At 33.9% G+C, this 22,816-nt stretch overlaps 1 protein-coding gene and 1 non-coding gene across 5 annotated transcripts in view; one reads left to right on the forward strand and one right to left on the reverse strand.

Moving 5' to 3' along the window:
• Positions 1-22,816, forward strand: part of TBC1D12 (TBC1 domain family member 12) — a 120,084-nt gene that overhangs the window by 86,061 nt on the left and 11,207 nt on the right. For all 4 annotated transcript variants that reach the window (XM_007127230.3, XM_055080896.1, XM_024121551.1 and 1 more), the window contains 5 exons: positions 8,628-8,743; positions 13,458-13,540; positions 13,881-13,998; positions 15,221-15,327; positions 21,467-21,547. In XM_007127230.3, the coding sequence (XP_007127292.1) occupies positions 8,628-8,743; positions 13,458-13,540; positions 13,881-13,998; positions 15,221-15,327; positions 21,467-21,547 (505 nt within the window). The remainder of the gene's footprint in view (positions 1-8,627; positions 8,744-13,457; positions 13,541-13,880; positions 13,999-15,220; positions 15,328-21,466; positions 21,548-22,816) is intronic.
• On the reverse strand, positions 13,220-13,326 carry LOC112064273 (U6 spliceosomal RNA). The gene has a single exon (XR_002891455.1). It is a non-coding gene; the product is annotated as a U6 spliceosomal RNA (small nuclear RNA).

Raw genomic sequence — 22,816 nt, forward strand, 5'->3', positions numbered from 1 at the left:
TAGGTCCCATTTGTTTATTTTTGTTTTTATTTCCATTTCTCTAGGAGGTGGGTCAAAAAGGATCTTGCTGTAATTTATGTCATAGAGTGTTCTGCCTATGTTTTCCTCCAGGAGTTTTATAGTGTCTGGCCTTACATGTAGGTCTTTAACCCATTTTGAGTTTATTTTTGTTTCTATTTTTTCTTGAGTCAGACTTGGTTAGCTTACATCTTTTAAGAAATTTTTACATTTCACCTCTGTTGTTGGATTTATTGGAAAAAAATTGTTAATAATATTCTCTTTTTATCCTTTTAATGTCCACTGGTTATGTGATATGGAGACATTATTTCTCATACATTCCTGATTTTAGTAATTTGTGTCTTCTTTTTTTCTTGATCAGTTTTGCCAGAAGTTATCAGTTTTACTGATCTTTAAAAACGTATACCTCTTCTGTTTCACTGAGTTTTACCTCTTTGTTTCTATCTCATTTATTTTTGCTCTTTATTATTTACTTTCCTCTTGGTTTGAATTTGTTTTTTTCTAGTTTTTTAAGGTGGATCATTGATTTTAGACCTTTTATCTTTTTAATATGTGGATTAAGCTATACATTTCCCTCTAACTATGCTTTAGCTGCATTTTACAAGTTTCATAATTTTCATTTTCATTCGATTCAAAATGTTTTCTCTGTTATTTCTTTTGTCATGATTCTTTGGAAGTGTGTTGTTTTAATTTTCACATATTTTAGAATTTTCTCAGATGTTTCTGTAAATAATTTCTAATTTAATTCCATTATGCTCATACAGTATACATTATGAAATTTTAGACTTTTTCAATATATTGAGACTTGTTTTATGTCCTAGATATAGCTTGTCTTAGGGAATGTTCCTTGTGTCCTTGAAAAGAATGTGTATATTCTGCTGATGTTGGGTTAGTGTTGTATAAATGTCAATTAGGTCATGTTAGATGATAGTGTTGTTCAAGTCTTGTATAATTTTGCTGATTTTCTATTTGTTCTTTGAATTACTGAGAGAGGAGTAATAAAATGTCCACCATAATCTACTTGGCTATTTCTCCTTTTGCTCTTTTTTTTCTCTTTTTGTTTTGAAGCTTCGTATTTATGTCTTCTAGATGAATTGACCTTTTTACCATTAATGTAATGTCTTTTTTGCCCTGGTAATGGTTCTTATTATGAAGTTTTTGTCTAACTTTAATTTAGTCGCTGAAGCTTGCTTTCACTTAGTGTTTACATGATATTTATTCTTCTGTCCATTTACTTTTTATCCATCTTCATATTTAAAGTGTTTTTTTTGTATGTAGCATATATTTGGGTCTATGTAGGCAGTCTAATACTCTCTTCTTTTTAAATGGAGTGTCATTTATTGGTATGACTTGTTTTAAATTTACTATCTTGCTACTTCTTTTCAAATTGTCCCATCTGGTCTTTGTTTCTTTTTATCTCATTTCCTGCCCTCTTTTGGATTAAATGAGTTTTTTAGTACTCCATTTTATCTCCATTGTTAGCTTATTCAATATCCCTTTGTTTTAGTTTTTCAGTGGTTACTCTTGGCCAACAGTTCTCAAACGTTTTATTTTTACAACTGCTTTGGATTCTGGGTATGAAGGATCTCAAAGAGTTCTTGTTTATGGGGATTGTCTGTCAATTACTACTGTACCCAGAATTAAAACTGAAAGGATGAAATATTTATTAACTCACTTAGAAAGTGAAATTGGACATCCCTTCCCCCTCCCCCCCGCTTTTTTTTTTAAACTGAGTGCATGTCATGAAGAACACAGTGATTAGTAGTACAGTTTGGTGTCTCTGCCTTGATTTGTGCTAGGGCATCAACAGTTTTATTCAATATTGCTTTAGCAAAATTAGTGCTAATGTCAACACATTGACGAGCTATTAGCAGTATAGTTTTGACTTTGCAAACCTCATGAAACCATCTCTGGGACACTGTTGAGAACTGTTGCAGTAGGGCTTGTGATATTTATCTTTATCACAATCTGTGCTCAAATAATGTTATACCACTTTGAGCATAATGTAATAGCCTTACAACAGTATACTGCCTTTCTCTCCTTTCTGATTTTGTGCTGTAAGCCCCTCAATACACTGGTATTATTTTTGCTTTAATTAGTCAGATATCCTTTTAAAAATGACTTTTATATTTTTGTCTCTTATTTATGTCTTTTCTAAAATGTTTTCCATATTTACTATTTTTGGTGCTTTTTATTTCTTTGTGTAGATTCATGTTTTCATATATGTATTCTTTCTGCCTGAAAGATTTCCTTTAAAATATAGAGCAGGTCCACTGACAACAGATTCTCTCAGGTTTTGTTTGTCTGAAAACATTTTTATTGTGCTTTTATTTTTCAAAGATAGATATATTTTTTTGGTATAGGATCCTAAATCAACAGGCTTTTTCCCCCATTGTTTTATTTTTTTTTTTTCTTCCAGCAATTTAAAGGTTTTTCCATTGTCTTCTGACTTGCATAGTTTCAGGTGAGTCTGAACATTCAGGTCTCTCCTGAATATCCTGTGTATTCAGTGAAGACTTTCCATTCTGATTGATGGGAATATGAATACTTCTCAGCTGTGGGTGAGCTCTGGAAACTGTTTTGCTTACCATCCACAGTAATTGTTCTTTCCCCGGAAGTTGTTTTTTGCCCAGCCTTGTTGTGTTTCGCCTTACACATGTGCAGTTTGGTATTCAGCTAAAGACTCAAGAGGACTCCTGTGCAGATTTCTGGAGCTCTTTCTCAATGGAGTGCTTTTCTGCTACTCTGGCCCACAAATTCTGGCCCCCCTTGACCACTCCAACTACAGCCAGGCTTTCTTCAAGTTTTCCCTTCCTGCACTGGATGTCCAGAACTGCCCCCATGCATAATAATGGGATGATCGATAGGCTCACCTTGTTTGTTACCCCTTTGGCATCCCAGTGGTTGTTTTCAGCAAGAAAGTTGGTATGAATTACCCAGTCCACCAAGTGGGAATCTGCCTATCTTTCTGAAGAATTTTTTGTCCAACATGTATATATTAGTTTTAGGAATGTAGATGAAAACCAAATACTTACTTGTTTCTAATTACATATTCAATTCACATATATAATAATATATTAAGAAATAGTGTCTTTTTATTCAGATCTGTTTGCATACATCTTTGATGTCAGTATGTTCAGCATCACTGACCACTTTTGTGGTCTTTAACCCCAGAGCACATCATCTTCATTTTCATCAAAGTTGTAGGAGATATAGTGCTTTTTAAGTGTATTATCTTGTTACTCAAATTTTGTGTCAAGCCACAAGTTTCCAGATGCATTACATTTTTTCTTTTATTCTATAAGTATAAAATTAGGATCTCTACAACCTAATCTCTTACTGTATTGTTCTTTAAGGTAATGTTTAAAAGGTTCTTTATGATAGTTTGCAATTGAATGGTTAAACCTCTGGGAATCCTTCATTACTTTGTGTCCATTTTCTTCCTTTCCTTCTCCAATTTAACAAAGCCACAACAAAAAAACCTATTAAAAAAAAAATCACCTTCCAGGGGCTTCCCTGGTGGCGCAGTGGTTAAGAATCCGCCTGCCAATACAGGGGACATGGGTTCGAGCCCTGGTCTGGGAAGATCCCAAATGCCACGGAGCAACCAAGCCCGTGCACCACACTACTGAGCCTGCGCTCTAGCGCCCGCAAGCCACAACTAGTGAGCCCGTGTGCCACAACTACTGAAGCCAATGCGCCTAGAGCCCGTGCTCTGTGATGAGAAGTCACAGCAGTGAGAAGCCCATGCAGCGCAACGAAGAGTAGCCCCCACTTGCCGCGACTAGAGAAAGCCTGTGCACAGCAACGAAGACCCAATGCAGCCAAAAATAAATTAATTAAATTAATAAATTTTTTTTTAATTATTTAAAAAAAATCACCTTCCAAACTAGTGTTGACTGAGATAGTTTCAGGATAATGCACCTTCTCCAAATAGTGCTTTGCTGTTCAAATTAATAGAGAGAAAGCACCCATAAAATGAGATGTTGTTAAGCAAATGTGCTTTCTCTGTTCTAAGAGATTATTTCGAGGAAAAACATTTTTTTCGTTTATGTGAATCCAGTATTTCTTTGCCTTGGAATTGTAAGTAATTTTTTCTACTTTATGCTTGTGGAGATGGCAGCAATTGCCTACCAACTTTTGATCAGACTTAGAATTAATTGCCTGTTTGACTCAAATTTTCTTACAGTAACTAGAATAAATTATCCTACAGATATTTGCCAGCCTGCCCCTAGCGCTGGTTTCATCTTCTATTCTAGTTACCCCAGTTAAAGTAAACATTCCATAGAACAATATTTTGAGTGGAAGATGAAGAATAAGTTAAATTAAAAAAATAAACAGGCTTCATTACAATGCCCCATAAAAATACATTCCCTAAGTTAAAAGAAAAACTAAATGCCTCTTAACCTTTAATAGGTAGCTCCCAACAACTCACGAAAATAAGTCAGTTAAAACTGACCTTTGGAATTCCCTGGCGGTCCAGAGGTTAGTACTGTGCGCTTTCACTGCTGAGGGCCTGGGTTCAATCTCTGGTTGGGAAACTAAGACCACACATGCCGCGCAACATGGCCAAAAAAAAAAACCAACCAAACAACAACAACTGACCTTTGTTGGCAGGAAATGAGGTAGATCGATGTGATATTTTCAAACAGTGATTTGCTATAGCTAGCATTAATTTACTGATTTCCTTGGACTATGATATTTCCAATTGCTTTTTAATATTGCAAAGTTTCTTTATAACTTATAAAATTATCAATTTTTTGTTCCTTATTAAACTTCTATGGAAGGAATATACAGGGGATTTTTATGACATGACCCACATGGATTTAAAGTGAAAATGACTTCAGAAATTTCTCCCATTAGATATTATTTGGTTGTATTTTTAAATGAAGTCTTATTATGTATATAAACTATTTATCAGTAACTTGAACACTATTTTCTCTCTCTATTGCCTTCAACTCATTTAAGAATTATGTGATTTTCCTCACCTATAGGGATAGGCCCTAATTAACTTTAACTCATTGATAAAGCTTATTTTTCAGGTCATTGTGATTGCGTGTTGAATGGGGTGTTTCCTGGGACCTTCCAGGAAGGATGCTTTCTTTGTATTTGTGAGAGTTTTTATTAGAAGAGCAACTAGAGGATCTTTGAAAGTTATGCTATGAGGATGTGACACCTGGCTTTGCTACATTCATTTCTCTGAGCAGCAAGCCAACCTCCAGATGAAGCCCACACATGGAGGAGGGCATAGCTGAGAGAGTAGTAGAGAAGTGGAGTCTCTGATTGGTGCTGTGAGCCTCTTTGTCAAACAGAGACCACAGTTAGCTAAATATATGGAATATTAATCCTGTGGTCTGATTCATTTGCCTAAATGTATTTGATATCACTTTGTGATTAATTTTGAAAGTACTGATATTTAATATTTTAATATTTCTAATATAATTTGTAATTTTAATCATGTTAGAAGAGCACCTTAAGTTATTTGGCCAAATATTTAAGTCATTAAAGATGTATAAATCTATCCTACTTTCAGATAAGTATGGATTGATATCATGTTTTAAGCTTTTAAAATAATTATTCTCTAGAAATTTAAAGCCTTTTTATGCTAAGCATCTGTGATAGTAAATACTAGAATATAACTTCTTTCCTCTCTCATGTGAAAAATATTTGAGTGACAATTCTTTATAAAGCTCATTTGTAAGGTAGATACATAAATAAATGATATTTATGTACTTTTGTCTTGCCTTTCATATTAAACGTGTACTTATTTAGTTAATTTTTAATAAAAGACTTTTCATTTTTTGTTCAGACTTTAAGTGGCTCTCCATTTTGTTCATCATGAATTCCAAATATTTTTGCCAGTGAAAGGCCCCATAATTTAGCCTATACTTTATTTCTCATCCTTTTTCATATTCAATGAGATTAATGTGTTTCCCTAATCCATGCCTTTGCTTGCTCCCCCGGCATGTTCTTTCCAATCCTTTCTGTCTATGTAATTAATACCTATCATTTTTGCCCCAGTTCTGATCCCAACTCTTCAGTAAAATCTTTGTGAGTTATCCACCGTGACTATGAAATGATCTCTCTTACAAACAAACTACTTTATTTCTTGTAAGAAAAGTCAAACAGTGCTGAATAATTTAAAGTAAGACAAATGCACTTCATTTCTAGTCTAACCCTCCAGAGGAAAACCCCCTTATAGTTCAAATTCCTTGATATTTTTCTATGTAAACTTGAGCATATATGACTTATTTGGTTATCACTTCTTTTGACTACCATATTGGAGAGTACAGTTCTATAGGCTTAATCATATTTGTTTGATTTTTCTTTTGGCAAGAATACTTCAAGAATGATGCTATGTACTTCATATTGCATCAGGAAACACATACTCTCTGTTGGTCTTTTAAAATAATGTTTAGATGGATCAGTGATTGAGGTATTGTTAGCTTGATCTTCCCATTTTAAAGTTCCCCATCAGCCTCTCACTGAATGATTTCATCTATCTCATTATTTTAAATTGTCTTGGATAGTTACTTGACTGTCTGCTAATACATAGTAAGATAATAGATCGTTAAAAGGCCAAGCTCTGGAACCTACCCTGCCTGCAATTTATGACCTTTGGCAAGTGACTGCACATCTTTGTGCCTCAGTTTCCTCTACTGTGAGTTAGGTGCCTCACAAGGTTGTTTCAAGGATTAAATGTGTTAAGTGTTTAAAACAGTACATGGTACATTGTGACAGTAAATGCTAGCTGTTTTTAATATATTGATTTAGAAGTTTTGGGGGGGTGGGATGAATTGGGAGATTGGGATTGACATATATACACTAATGTGTATAAAATAGATAACTTATAAGAACCTGCTGTATAAAAAAATAAATAAAATTCAAAAAGAAAAAGAAGTTTTATTTTGCTGTCTATGTACTGGCATTTGTTTGCATGGAACATGCTTTATTGGATAGTTTTCATTGCATTCTGTCTGGCAGTGAGACCTGGTCACATTGTAGGAAAACAAAGTGCTGTTTAAGTGATAACAAACCTCATATGTATTTAGCATCTGTGGTTTTTAATAAGAAATACATTAGCAGAAACGGGGATTTGTTACACTTGAGTTTGTAATGAAGAAGAGAAACATTGATCATAATTACATGTATATCCTAGATATTAGGAAAGAAAATTTCGAAAGAGAAAAAGAAATGAGTGACCCCATGGCTTTTGACACTGAAAGGCTATGCAGTTCTTTGAAATGGGAATTAATAAAAATGAACATACACAGTTCTAAATAATTTGAGAAAGAAGTCTCTAAAAATCCAATGCAGTCATGCAAAGGAAAACAATAGTACAAACCATTATAAACAGTGGCAGGAACCATAAAGTAAGCTTGACGTTTATAGAAAATGACTAAGACAACATAAAGTGTTTTTTAACGTGATATCAAATAAGATGAATCTTCAACAAGATTATCAGATTTTTAAGAGGGATGGAATCATCAGTTCATATTTCGCAACTGTCAGATTCAGTAGGGAGAAACAGTCTTTGAGTTAGAAGAGATAATAATATTAAAAGAATTATAGGCCATGGTAGGAAAGCAGCTAGTTAGTAAATGAAACGTTTGACCACTGTAAGTGCATTTAATTTTCTTCATTTAAATTAATGTCTTCTCTAGAAGCCAGTGGGCTCGCAGATCTACTCATGAAATCACTGAGTAATCTTTGAGAATGTCGTGGCAAATATATTTGTTATCTGGAGATGATCAAACACTAGCTTGACTTTTTTTTTTTAGAAAGGGGAAAATGTGGGTTCTGGAAATTACAAGCCATAATCTTGTTACTGATCTTTTGCAAATTTCTAGAAATAAATTTCAGCAGAAGCTTGTGAACATTTATGAAAAAAATGCTCAAATGTGGAAATTTAAATGTGTTCACCAAAAACATATCATGTTAAATTAACTTCACTTCTTTTAAGAGAATTATCAATTCAATTGAATGAGAAAAATACTGTAGTAACAGTCTTTTAATTTTAGTGACGTATTTGACAGTCTTTGGCTGTATTTTTGCATAAGATATGTTGGTGAATTATTGTTTCAATTTAGAGTAAGTAGGTAGATTTATAGTAGTTAGATTCAGAGTAGGTTGAAATCCAAAACCAGTGTTTGATTAGAGGTTTAGTGTCACCCTTGAGAGAGATCTTCAGAGCATTACAGGAGGATTACCTATTTCTTGTGTCAACATTTCCATCATTGATCTTGGTTGAAGGTTTAGAAAGTAGGCTTATCTGCTGTAGAATATTAAAAGCTGGACTTGGATAACGGATACCATAGAAAGTAAGCAGGAATATCTTTCTAAAACCTTACCTAATTAATCTAGTACATTTATATCTTCCCCTCTATTAGCATATTTTCATACTTTACATATAATATAAATTCATAGTTTATATTGCTTCAGGGGGAAAAAGTGACTTTTTTTGTCTACCTGATCTTTTTACCTAATTACTGTATGAATTGTATATATTCCTTATTATAGCATAATATCTTTAATGATACAGATTTAATAATGCAAACTGCAAATTGGAAAAGTTAGTTGCTGCATATGTATATTTTTGTCTACTCTAGGAATATGAAGCACGAACAGGGAGAACCTGTAAACCACCACCTCAGTCTTCAAGACGAAAGAATTTTGAATTTGAGCCACTCTCTACCACTGCCCTGATTCTTGAGGATCGACCATCGTAAGTATTTTAGTGATCATCAGGCACACTTTTTGAATTTTAAACTTTAATTTTTCTTATTACTATTTAATTTAAAAGATACCAAGAAATTAGATAAAGAAATGGGTCTGTTAGAGAAAATTATTTTTAATCCCAGAGATGAATCCTAACACTAATAGGGAAGAATTGTTGATCTCCAAGCTTTATGCATATTTTCTAGAAATCTCTATGACCCAGTGTATGAAACATAAAATCTTGGCTTTTTATATCTGTTCCTATTTCAACCTTCCTCTGCCTTATCTTTTTTTTTAATTGAAACATAGTTGATGTACAGTATTATGTTTCAGGGGAAAAAAAAGTGACTTTTTTGTCTACCTCATCTTTTTACCAAATTAATGTATGAATTGTATATATTCTGTATTATAGCATAATATCTTTAATGATACAGATTTAATAATACAAACTGAAAATTGGAAAAGTCACTGCATAAGTATATTTTTGTCTACTCATACTACTACATAATAATTTGACATTTACATACATTGTGAAATGATCACAATAAGTCTAGTAACCATCCCTCCCGATACAAAGTTATTGCAATATTATTGTCCATATTCCTTATGCTGTATATTACATCGCTGTGGCTTATTTATTATATAACTGGAGGTTTGTACTGCTTAATCCTTTTCACTTATTTTGCCAATACACCCCCCCCGCCTTATCATCACATGATAGAGCAGTTATTTTTCTTTTCTTGACATTTAATATGCACTTATGATGTATTTGTCCTTTTTGCCTTTTATGCCATGCAACTACTGACTGTCAACCAGTTGGTTTACTGTTATTAAGAATATATTCTTTTTTAAAATATTTATTTATTTAGCTGCGTCGGGTCTTAGTTGCAGCACGTGTGATCTTTTGTTGCAGCACGCAGGTTCTTCGTTGTGGCATGCGGGCTCCAGAGCGCACAGGCTCGGTAGTTGCAGTGCACGGGCTCTCTAGTTGTGGTGCACGGGCTTACTTGCCCTGCGGCATGTGGGATCTTAATTCTCTGACCAGGGATCGAACCTGTATCCCCTGCATTGGAAGGTGGATTCTTTTTTTTTTTTTTTTTTAATAAATTTATTTATTTATTTATTTTTGGCTGCATCGGGTCTTTGTTGCTGCGTGCCAGCTTTCTCTAGTTGAGGTGAGCCGGGGCTACTCTTCATTGCGGTGTGCAGGTTTCTCATTGCAGTGGCTTCTCTTGTTGCGGAGTATGGGCTCTAGGCGCGGGAGCTTGAATAGTTGTGGCACACAGGCTTAGTTGCTCCGCGGCCTGTGGGATCTTCCCGGACCAGGGATCGAACCTGTGTCCCCTGCATTGGCAGGCAGATTCTTAACCACTGCGCCACCAGGGAAGTTCCTGGAAGGCGGATTCTTTACCACTGGACCACCAGGGAGGTCCCTCACCTACATAATCCGTTAAGAGTAAGGCTTTTCCCTTTCTTTCATGTCTTTGTTGACTTCTTCAGCCTTCAGTGAATTCTTTTACTTTCTGAATGCTTTTAAGGCTTTCCTTTATGTGATTTTCATACATTAGATTATGGTTGCTTTGGTATGGTTTTCTCATGTTCCATCTGTTTGGGGTTCATTGAGCTTAATGTGTCTGTGCATTTATAGTTTTGTATCGATTTTGGAAAAATTTTTGACTTCGTTTCTTCAACAGTTTTTTGTTCTGCCCTCTCTCCTTTCTTCTGAGATGTCCATTAAACATGTTGCTTCATATTTTTCCATGTCCCATAGCTCATTTGTGGTTTTGGGGGGGTATTCTTTCTCTCTATTTCATCTTGTGTAGTTTTATATTATTATATCTTAAAGTTCACTTATATTTTTTTCTTCTGCAGTATATAATTTGCTGTCAATCCCATCTTTTGAATTTATCATTTTAGAAATTTTCATCTGTAGACATTTGATTTGGATCTTGAGTTTCTGTTATCATGCTCCTGCTTTCTTCTACCTTCTTGAGTATATTTATAACAGCAGTTTTATCGTCCTTGATTTATAATCCTGTTATCTGACATTTCTGCACTATTTCTGCTGATTGATTTTTCTTCTCATTATGGTTTGTATTTTCCTGATTCTTTACATCCCTGGTAATTTTTATTGGATACCAGCTATTGTATTTTTACATGGTTGGATATTGGACTTTCTTGTATTCCTTTAAATATTTTTTTGGTTTGGTATGCAGTTAAGTTATTTGGAATTGGTTTGATCCTTTTGAGATAAGCATTGTTAGGGTGCTTCCAGAACAGCCTTTAGTTTAGGGCTAATTTATCCTTACTACTGAGGCAATACCCTAAGGACTCTATCTGATACCCTGTCTATTAGGAGGTCTTTCTACTTTGATGGGTCAGTCCAGTGTGATTTTGAGATTGTTCTGCCTATTTCTTGTGTTTCTTTCCCTGGCCACCATAGTTTAATCACACGCGTGCATAGACAGTGTTCAGGCAAAGCCTCTGCAGCTCCCTTCTCTCTGGTACTCTGTTATGCAAATTCTGGCTGTCTTGGACTCCCCAACTTCAAACTCTATTTTCTCAACTCAGCAAGACAGTTGGGCTCTGTTTTGGCACTCTCTCCTACCACTGAGACCTGGAAACAGGCTGTAAGGTCAGGTACTTGCAGGGTTTCCTTGCTTAATTTCTTTCTCATAAGGACCACTGTCTTGTGCTGCCTGTTGTCCAATTATCTTAAAAACGGTTGTTTAATATATTTAACTCATTTTTCTAATTAATTAAGACAAGAGGATAAACCTGATCTCTCTTATTCCATTATGGCCTGAAACAGAAATCTTAACCTTTATTCCTCCCTGCCACAACATACCTGAGGAATCTGACTAACTCAAGAAGAGAAGTAGAATGTATAATTTCAAAGTTTGTCACATACCTTTTCCACCTAGCCTGTTGAAAATAGTTTTAAAATCTAATTCCAAAAACTGGACCTTATTATGACATATTTGGATATGGTTATATTCAAATGTGTTTCTTCTTGCATAGTCATGTATCTAAATCACTGCCTCTGTGAAGCCTTTGATTTTATAAACCAAAATACGGTATATGCAAGTAACTGATTATCAAATTTTTATTCAGAATGGTATCTTAAATCTCTAGTAAAGTGGAAAGTATTTTGTTATAAAAATATACCTGCACTTACATTATGATCTAGGAAATTCTGCTCTTAGGTATTTACCAAGAGAAATGAATGCAGATAGCCACACTTGAAATGAATATTTATAGTAGTTTTTATTCATAGTAGCACCTAACTGGAAACAATCTAAATGTCCATCCACATAGATAAATGGAACATTATTCACCAATTAAAAGGAATACATTACTAATAGAACAACGTGGATGAATATCAAAAATATGCTGAGCCATAAAAAGAAACGAAATTGAGTTATTTGTAGTGAGGTGGATGGACCTAGAGTCTGTCATACAGAGTGAAGTAAGTCAGGAAGAGAAAAACAAACCATATGCTAACACATATATATGGAATCTAAAAAAAAGGTCATGAAGAACAGCTAGTGGGAAGCAGCCGCATAGCACAGGGAGATCAGCTCGGTGCTTTGTGACCACCTAGAGGGGTGGGATAGGGAGGGTGGGAGGGAGGGAGACGCAAGAGGGAAGAGATATGGGGATATATGTATATGTATAACTGATTCACTTTGTTATAAAGCAGAAACTAACACACCATTGTAAAGCAATTATACTCCAATAAAAACGTAAAAAAATATATATATATGCTGAGCAAAAGAAGCCAGGCACAAAAGAATCTATACAAAATTCTTTAAAGGCAACTGACTAATCTGTAGTGATAGAACTCAGATATGTGATTACTTAAGGTAGGAGGTAGGTAAGTATTAAGTGTAAAGGGGTCAAAAAGAAACTTTCTGGAATGATAGGAACATTCTGTATCTTGATTGGTGTGTTGTTTGCACAGGTATATAAATTTGTCAAAACTCAACAAACAGTACTCTTAAAATATGTTTGTCCGTTTTGTTGTGTGAAATTATACCTCAAAAAAGTTGACTAGGGATTTCCCTGGTGGTCCAGTGGTTAAGACTCCACGCTCCCAATGCAGGGGGCCTGGGTTCGATCCCTGGTCAGGGAAATAGATCCCTCAGGCTGCAACTAAGACCTGACCCAGCCAAATAAATAAATAAATATTTTTTTTAAAAAAAGTTGACTGAAAAAAAAACTATAGTAAGTGGGTTTAACAAATAACCTAGGATTATTGGCTAAAATTGGACATGTTTAAATGATATATAAATAAATATATATGATATATAAATTTATATACACATGTATAGCAAATATTAGCAACCTGGATTCTGATTCTTTTCTAAGATGCAGAGTTCTTTTCAACCTTATACTTTCTTTTCTTTTTTTTAACATCTTTATTGGAGTATAATTGCTTTACAATGGTGTGTTAGTTTCTGCTTTACAACAACGTGAATCAAAAAATATGGAACGATTCATGAATTTGCGTGTCATCCTTGCACAGGGGCCATGCTAATCTTCCCTGTATCGTTCCAATTTTAGTATATGTGCTGCCGAAGCAAGCACCTTATACTTTCTTAATGTATGAAATATGAAGGTTGGGTTAGAAATTCTTTGTATCCAGCTATAAAAAGAACAGAAGTCAATAAACTTAAGTTAGTCTTTTAAAAGTTGACATAAAATTTTTTTTTCCTCAGAAATCTTCCTGCCAAATCTGTGGAAGAAGCTTTACGTCACCGACAAGAATATGATGAGATGGTGGCCGAGGCTAAAAAACGAGGTATAAAATTTAACTCCAATTGGTATATTTAATTTATTGGTATCAATAGGAAATTAATTTCAGGAGGATGGAAGATGGTGAAATTGACCAAGCCTGTCTTTAAGATGATGCTGATTTCTTATTTTTCTAACTAAATTTGTTCTTAAAGAGAAATAAAATGTCATTCTAGAATCACAGTTTTTCTGTAAGTACTTTTAGAAAACTATTATGAGGAGAAAGGCAGCAGACTATCTATGAGAGACTCTGTGTCATAAACCTGGGACTACTAGTATCTTAATTTATAAATGAAGATATTATTCATGAATCTATTCATGAAATAATTTTTACTTGTTTAAAACAGAAATTAAAGAAGCACATAAAAGAAAAAAAATAATGAAAGAACGATTTAAACAGGAAGAAAACATTGCAAGTGCAATGGTAATTTGGATCAATGAAATACTACCCAATTGGGAAGTAATGTAAGTAAGCAGACTTTTCCTGAATTTCAGTCTGTCTCCAAAGATCTCGTTTCCAATTTTGTATTTTTATGACTTCCAGCATGTATCTTATGTTTTGGCTAAATTATACTATTAACCAATGTTTGAAAATTTTCATGCTTATCTCTGTGCTTTGCTTTTGTAAATCCCTCAGTCTCTAATGCCTACTTCCCTTACTGACCACCCTCTGTGCCTGTCAGAATTTTACCTATCATTTGAGTCCCATCTGAAATATTAGTTGATCCATGAAACTTCTAATTTCCTCAGTTACCATATTTTCTTAATTCTAACATACCATCTATTGCAAGATGCACTATTGATGTAATAGCAGGGTTTTTGACAAAGAAAATGTTAAATATGTACATTCATTGTAATATGCATTTATTAAATGTTAAATATTAAAGTGGCTTCTAATATGCTTCTCTCATAATCAAGATAGTAAGATATATATGATCTTCCCCTTCTGTGATGTCTCATTATACTTTGAGACTAATACACTTCTTGCCTTACTTTGCCTTTTATTTTTTGACAGTATTTTTATACATACCTTATTTTTCCTCTAGACTGGATGGTAGGAGATGCCTTCTGCAATGCCTAGTGTAGGATGTGCATTGGAAATTTGTTGAATATTGTCACAGTGTGACAGATACTATATTAGGTTCTTTATACAAGTAATCACATTTGATTCTTATAACCTTTACTCCCATTTATCTTATAGGGAAGCTCAAAGTCAGGTTAAGTGATATGCCCAGGGTTGTACAATTAGTGGTTAACCAGATTTGAACTCAAGTCTATCTGATTTTAAAGCCCAGACTTCTTTCAGTAGACTGTGCTGCCTCTCAAAGACTAGGGCTTTACGCATAGTAAATATGTTGTGATTTTGTTTTTGGTACTGAATTGACAATGCATTTTTATGTTCCTTTTATCTTCTTTTTTCATAATTGTCCCCATATTTCTGATACTCTCATTGTATCCTTAGTATAAGTGGCAGTTGTAGAAGGCAGTTCCCTTTAAATTACTATATATTTTTAGGCTTTTTTTGCCTACATACATGAACCCAAGAAAAGAGTGCATCACATACTTAACTCTCTGTGTTCTGAAAAATCATTAAGTCACTTGGTCATAGACTAGATAAACCTTCATGCAACTAGTGTTTTTGGTATAAAAAGTAACTTTCTCCTTTTTTCTCCCCCTTTAATTCTAGGCGTAGTACAAGAAGAGTTCGAGAATTGTGGTGGCAGGGATTGCCCCCTAGTGTGCGTGGGAAAGTTTGGAGTCTAGCTGTAGGAAATGAACTAAATATCACTCCTGGTTTGTATTCTATATTCAGTTACTCCCACACATGCAAACAGCCATCTTCAGCGTTCCAAAGCAGATTAGTAGATTGGTCATTTGAAAAGGCCATGTATGGCCATATACCATATATGTCATTTTAAGAGCATGCTTCATTCCCTACCCCCTTCTAAAACCTGGTAAGATTTGATAAGTAATTTACTATATTTCATATTATATAAATAAGGTTTGTGGGTTTTCTTTTAGTTTACAACCATCAATAATAATCTTGACATTTAAATATCTTAAGTTCTTAACTTCAAAAACTTCTGGGTCTAGGTAACAATAGGTGAATAAACATATACAAGGAAAAATAAAATAGTTGTGGAAAAGTTTCCTCTTTTTTCAAAAAACCATAAATATTGAGGGAAAGCTAGAAATTTCTTTTCCTATCTTTCTACCCAAACCAGTCATTTTGAATTTTTTTATTTAAAAATTTTTAAGTTTAAAAAACAAAAAGAAGTAAGATTCTCATTGTTTTTATTTTCTTAAGTTTCTTAAAACCTTGACGCATAGGAGTAAAATGTAGATAGTAAAATGTAGTGTAGTTTTGATGAACTAAAAAAAATTACATACAATAAGGATATTATCAGTAGGGTAAAATAATTAGTAATAAAAGATACTAAATGGTCTGAGTGATAATGATAATGCCAGATAAAGGTACCACAGAAAGACTTAGGGACTCTAATATAATAATATAAATAATACATTGTTACTTAAAATTTTTTATTTACATATTTATTGAAAAAAAGTCAAGCAATAGTAAAGTACAAACTGCATGTTTCGTCCCCCTCTTCCACCCAAACTTCTGCTCTTGATCCTACTCTGGATACCAGTTAGCAATTTGGTGTATGTTCTTCCAGATCTTTTTTCTATGCACATAAAAAAGTGTACATCTACATATGATAATTTTTAAGCCTTCTCTTTTTCTTCCTTTTGTTTTATTTTTTCCCACAAACCATCCAAACATCCCTCGATGTCAGTGCATAAAAGGGGCACTTATATGTACTGTAGCTGCACTGTATTCCACTGTTTGGCTATAGTATAATTTATTTAACCATTTTCCTAGTGATTGCTAAATCAAAGACATACATGTTAAAACAACATCAGGACTACCCTGGTGGTCCAGTGGTTAAGACTCCAAGGTTCCAATGTATGGGGTGCAGGTTCGATCCCTGGTCAGGGAACTAAAATCCCACATGCGTGCGGTGCAGCCAAAAAATAAAAACAAAAAACAAACAACAAAAAAATCAAGGTACCTGTTTTTTTTACTCCTCAAAAGTGATTAAAATTAATGAAAATTACCCACATAGAGTATGACTGAAAATAATTTAGAAATATTTACCAAAAGCATCAAAAAATGTAACCTTTGATGGATTTATTCCAGTTCTAACACTTTAAGTAAATAAATAATCAGGACTTGTTTCAAAAGCTTTTCTACAAAGATATTCATTACAGCTTTTCTACAAGGATATTCATTACAGCAATCAGCATTATATATAGTTGTACAGAATTTATAACAAAAATCTAAATGTTTATCTTTAGTCTTAAAAGTGATGCCAACTTTGAATAGCATGATCATGTATAGTTTATAAAATTGATTTTCACAAAAGTCCTATAATGAACATGTCATTTTAACTTAACTTTGTTTTTAATTAAAAAATTAGAATTTAGGGCAAGAATTGAGTTTTAAATTAAGCCTAGGAAAGGTATTGTATTGGTTAAAGTTTTAGGAATCAGTTTTGCATATAGGTGAGATGAAGAAGTATTGGTGGCTATTTGAAGTTTTGTTTGCAGTTTTGTTTTTTTTTTTGAGAACTTTGGCTTTACACTTTAGGTATCCTGACAACTTAGACATTAAAACATTGGTTAAGTTGGTATTAATCTTTTGTAAGATTCTCTAATCAAAAAGTTATTTGTTAAGCTTGAAATTTGTAAGGTTTGTAAAATAACTAGGTCATTTATTTTCAAAGTCATTTTAGCTTCTCTCTACTAAACAGTTATGTATTCAGGAGTGAAATGGGTACTCATGCTCTTCTTTTTCATTAGTGGTGGGAAGAAAGCTAAATTTCAGTGGAAGTAAATTTAGTTTTGATAACTTTGTTTACTTTTAGAGGCTCTAATAGTTTGACTCTTTTCCAGTTGTATTTGTCTTAATCATGAAATTTATAACCATTAGAGAATAGTAACTAAGAATAGGGGTTCTAAAGTCAGTCAGATGTGGTTCAGATCTTGGTTCCACTCTGTATTAGGTTTGTGACCTTGGGCAAAATACTTAACATCTAGAGGTCTTAGTTTTCTTCATCTGTAAATGGGGATAAGATAATTAGCTATCTCAAAGGAGTGTTCTAACAGTTATTTTTGATGATGAATATCAAATTGTAGTGAAAGTGAAATTTACTGAGAATGCATACAGTATCATTACTGTCAGAAAACAAGAAAGTGAAACATACACTGATCTCAAAGTATTCTCTGCTCAAATCCAAGATACTTCTTTAGTCTGCTTCAAGCTCTACATTTGTATATACAGAATAAAATGTGTGACATGCCCAGTCAAGCATGGAATTGAACTGAGATGCAGGTCATCTTATTATAGATGAGCACTGTAACTCTTCCCTGAAGAGATATCCTTTGATGTTTGGAAATGCATTGCTGCATTTTTATTATTGGATCAATTTTGTGACTTCCAAAAGTGATGTATTTATTTGGTGAGCCTTTCTTTTTCCAAGACAGTTTTGAAGTTTGAGTAGAACAGTGAAAAACTGGAATTCCTAGCTTGGAATCATTTTGAAATGAAAAAGTGCAAACCTCAGTTTAAGAATTGCAAAAAAATTATATATCTAAATTTTAAGATTATATCTACATCTTATATCAAAACATTGATGGAGTTGGGCACAAATAATAGAAATTTTAAGTTTTTTGTTCTTTTAAAAATTCTTCTTTCCAAACCATGAGTAGTAACAAGAAGTGAACAGAAGGGAGAAAGGATCAGAATAGTAAGAGTCTATTTGAAATGTGAAAGTCAGCAATTTTATAATGATCTGGTTCTTGTTAGTATATATATTGGGTTGGCCAAAAGGTTCATTCGTTTTTATCTGTAAGATGGCTCGTAGCACTTAGTTGTCTTTAACTTCATTCAAAACACTTTTTTTAGATTGTACGTGACAGCTGTCATATCAGCATGAATTTTAAAAGACTTAGCAAAATTAGTGAATTTTTGTGTAGCCATTTTAATATTGAAGAAAAAAACCAACATTTTCGGCATATTATGCTTTATTATTTCAAGAAAGGTAAAAACACAACCGAAATGGCAAAAAAAGATTTGTGCAGTGTATGGAGAAGGTGCTTTGATTGATTGAATGTGTCAAAAGTGGTTTGTGAAGTTTCGTGCTGGAGAGTTCTCTCTGGACGATGCTCCATGGTCAGGTAGACCAGTTGAAGTTGATAGCGATCAAATTGAGACATTAATTGAGAACAATTGAATGTTATACCACGAGGGAGATAGCCAACATACTCAAAAAATCCAAATCAAGTGTTGAAAATCATTTGCACCAGTTTGGTTATATGAATCACTTTGATGTTTGGTTTCCACATACGTTAAGCTAAAAAAAAAAAAAAAAAAAAAACCTTGACCATATTTCCACATGCGATTCTCTACTGAAATGTTATGTTTTTAAAACAAATTGTGGGGCTTCCCTGGTGGCGCAGTGGTTAAGAATCCGCCTGCCAATACAGGGGACACAAGTTAGTGCCCTGGTCGGGGAAGATCCCACATGCTGCAGAGCAACTAAGCCCGTACACCACAACTACTGAGCCTGCACCCTAGAGCCTGTGAGCTACAACTACTAAAGCCCGTGCTCTGCAACAAGAGAAGCCGCTGCAATGAGAAGCCTGCGCACTGCGACGAAGAGTAGCCCCTGCTCTCCACAGCTAAAGAAAGCCCACACAGCAACGAAGACCCAGCCATACATACATACATACATACATACATACATACATACATAATAAAGTTCCCTTTAAAACAAATTGTGACAGGCGATGAAAAGTGGATACCATACAATAATGTAGAACAGAAGAGATCATGGGGCAAGTGAAATGAACTATCACCAACCACACCAAAGGCCGGTCTTCATCCAAAGAAGGTGATGTTGTGTATATGGTGGGATTGGAAGGGAGTCCTCCATTATTTGCTTCTTCTGGAAAACGAAACAATTAACTCCAACAAGTACTGCTCCCAGTTAGACCAACTGAAAGTGGTACTCGGCAAAAAGCATCCAGAATTAGTCAACAGAAAACACATAGTCTTCCATCAGGCTAACGCAAGACTGCGTGTTTCTTTGATGACCAGGCAAAAACTGTTACAGCTTGGCTGGGAAGTTCTGATTCATCTTCCATATTCACCAGACATTGTACCTTCGGATTTCCATTTATTTAGGTCTTTACAAAATTCTCTTAATGGAAAAAATTTCAATTCCCTGGAAGACTGTTAAAGACACCTGGAACAGTTCTTTGCTCAAAAAGATAAAAAGTTTTGGGAAGATGGAATTATGAAGTTGCCTGAAAAATGGCAGAAGGTAGTGGAACAAAAGGGTGACTACATTGTTCAATAGAGTTCTTGATGAAAATGAAAAATGTGTCTTTTAATTTTACTTAAAAACCAAAGGCACTTTTTGGCCAACCCAGTATTATGTATACTTACTATGGTACAGTCATACATTGGGATACTGTGCAGTTGCTAAAAAAAAACACCATAAACCTAAAGTAGATTTATTCTACTAATATGGACCAACTTCCAATGTGATAAAGCAAGATGCAAATCAATGCATGTAATGTGTTGCCACTTTTTTTAAAGGAAAATATGTATGTATATGCTTGTGTTTGCATATTTTTATCTTTAGAGTTTTGGTAAGCACAAAGTGCATTGGAGGGAAGGAAATTTATTTTTCACTCTATACTGTTTTGTACTGTTTGAATTTTTTAGAAAATCACATTCATATATTACCTTTAAAAACAAATACATTTTTTAGTTTTATATTTTAATAAAAAAAAGATTTTTGGCCATGCTGTGCAGCTTGTGGTATCTTAGTTCCCCAACCAGGGATCGAACCCACACCCTCAGCAGTGAAAGTGCCAAGTTCTAAGCAATGGACCACCAGGGAATTCCCTAAATACATTTTTTTAAAAAGATTAATTGAAGTAAAAAATGTTCTTGGTATTTTGGGCAATATATAAACATTGGTATTTGGGCAAGAAGTACTTTTTGCTGTTTTGTCATGGAAATTTACTATTTTTATGTATTTTTAAATATCTATAGTACTAAGAAACAAATAAAATTTGAGAATTGAGAAAAATTTTCAATTTCTTTTGTTCTTGAAGTTTTAATGAGATGCTGTATATGGAAGCACAGAGTGGTAATCTCAAAAAGTGATTGGGCAATTAAAGTAAAAAGTTAGGGGTTGAGATTTTTGTATGTAGGCCTTCTGGTGAAATTTGTGCAGTTTGGTAGCTTTGGATAGCTTAGGTAGCCTTAGATAGCAATATCATAATGGAGAAACCAGTTTCAAGAGAGAAGGAAAGCAAGAAGTAGCATTTGCATTTATTGAGGGTCTATAAGGTGTCAGGAGGTGTATGTAAATTATCTTATTTAATCATCAGTAACCTCATGAGTAGCTGGTGTTTTTCTCCGGTTTACAGATGAAGAAAGCCAAGTTCCAGAGTGATCAAATACCTTTCTTGAAGTCCCACAGGTAGTAAGTGGCAGAGCTGGAATTTGAATCTAGATCTGACTGACTCCAAGAAAATCATGTCTCTGCTATTCTATAGTGATACTTCTTCAGCAGAAGCATCTCTTCCTGCCTCTTAACATTCATTCTATATTGTAGCTATTTGGATGACCACTCTGCAGTATTTTCTTTGCTATCTTTCTGGTTGAGTAATGAATAGTTTTGGTAGAATCAAGTACTTCAATTTGCCACATTTTTGATGCCTGCTACATAAGAAAAATCTGACCTTATAATAGGATTTTTTCTCTTTATTTTTAAGTAAGAGTAAAAATAGAAAATATGAGAATAAATTTCTTTCCTATTATTTATGAATTTTTGTTCTTTTTTCCCCCCAGAACTTTATGAAATCTTCCTCTCAAGAGCAAAGGAACGGTGGAAAAGCTTCAGTGAAACAAATTCAGAGAATGATGTAGAAGGTGTGATTTTTTGTGTGTGGTTAATAAAAATTTCTCAAAATCCAGTTGCTGAGATACTAGTGTGATTTTTAGTGTGTCAGGAACTGTAGTAATTCTTCACATACATTATCTCCTTTAATGTTATAATGCTTTAAGTATATGGTATTATACTGAATGATATAAGAGGAAACTGAGGCTCAGAGTATTTAACTTGGGAACAGTGAAGCTGTAATGTAAACCCAGGTTGTTGGACCCCAGAGTCCAGGATTTAATCATAACAGTAAGACTAATGGGGTGCCGTATTTTTAGGCCAACCCTTACTTAACTTAAAGATAGATGATCTGCACACCTCACTTGTGACCTGTTGTCTCCCCTGACTCTCACTAACTTTCATTCACTCCCTAATGTAGTATTTATAATTCTTATTGTGCCTTAACCTTTGTTCATTTAATTCACGCATAGACCTCATCTTTCCCTCCACTCTCATCAGTTTTTTTTGCTAATCATTTTGGCGAAACAGGAACACTTTTTTTTCCTGTCATCATAGTTTATTAAATTTAGGTAAATTTATTTAAATATTTCTTGTCCTTGAATAACGGGGAGCTGTTTATCTACCAGTCACTTTTCTTTCTACTTCATAGAAGGCAAATTTTTCTCTTCCCTATAAGTAAAACTCTAAAAATGAGCATGGTTTAGGGTAGAGAAATGGTGCATATCTCATAGTGGTTTTCTATGAGTATGTAAACAACTCTGTTAAATTCCTTGAATACTCTTTTTTCTAATTTAGAAAAGTGAACAGTATAGTGGGGAAAATTGACTTAACAAGGTTAGAAAGAAGATTTCATTTGCAGAAGGGTTCATGTAAGTATCATCCCAAGACCTGTTAGCTATGTCAGCTATTTGTGAGAAACTAAAAGTGCAAGGAAGAAGATGTAAGAAGTTTTAATTGGCAGGGCCTCAGCCTGAGTTTTAAACTCACTTTTATGAAATATTGGAAGCGTAAGAATTAAAATTATGAGCATTTACTTCAGAGACATTTTGTCATGATTAATAAATGGTAAAAGTTGTATTTTAGTAGAAATTAAATGTAAATGAAGAATTGTTTCAATCAGAAGAACTGTTCTGTTTAAATTACTGATTTCTTATTTCCTGGGTGTTTATAATTTGTAGTTGTCATTAAACTTTTTTGGCTGTTATCTTTTCAGATATTACTTCTGCCTCATCTTTCCTCTCCTTCTAGAACTTCAATTACATGTATGTTAGACCATTTAACAGTGTCCCATAAGTGTC

Source organism: Physeter macrocephalus, chromosome 20 (genome assembly GCF_002837175.3).
Source record: "Physeter macrocephalus isolate SW-GA chromosome 20, ASM283717v5, whole genome shotgun sequence".
Classification (NCBI taxonomy): domain Eukaryota; kingdom Metazoa; phylum Chordata; class Mammalia; order Artiodactyla; family Physeteridae; genus Physeter; species Physeter macrocephalus.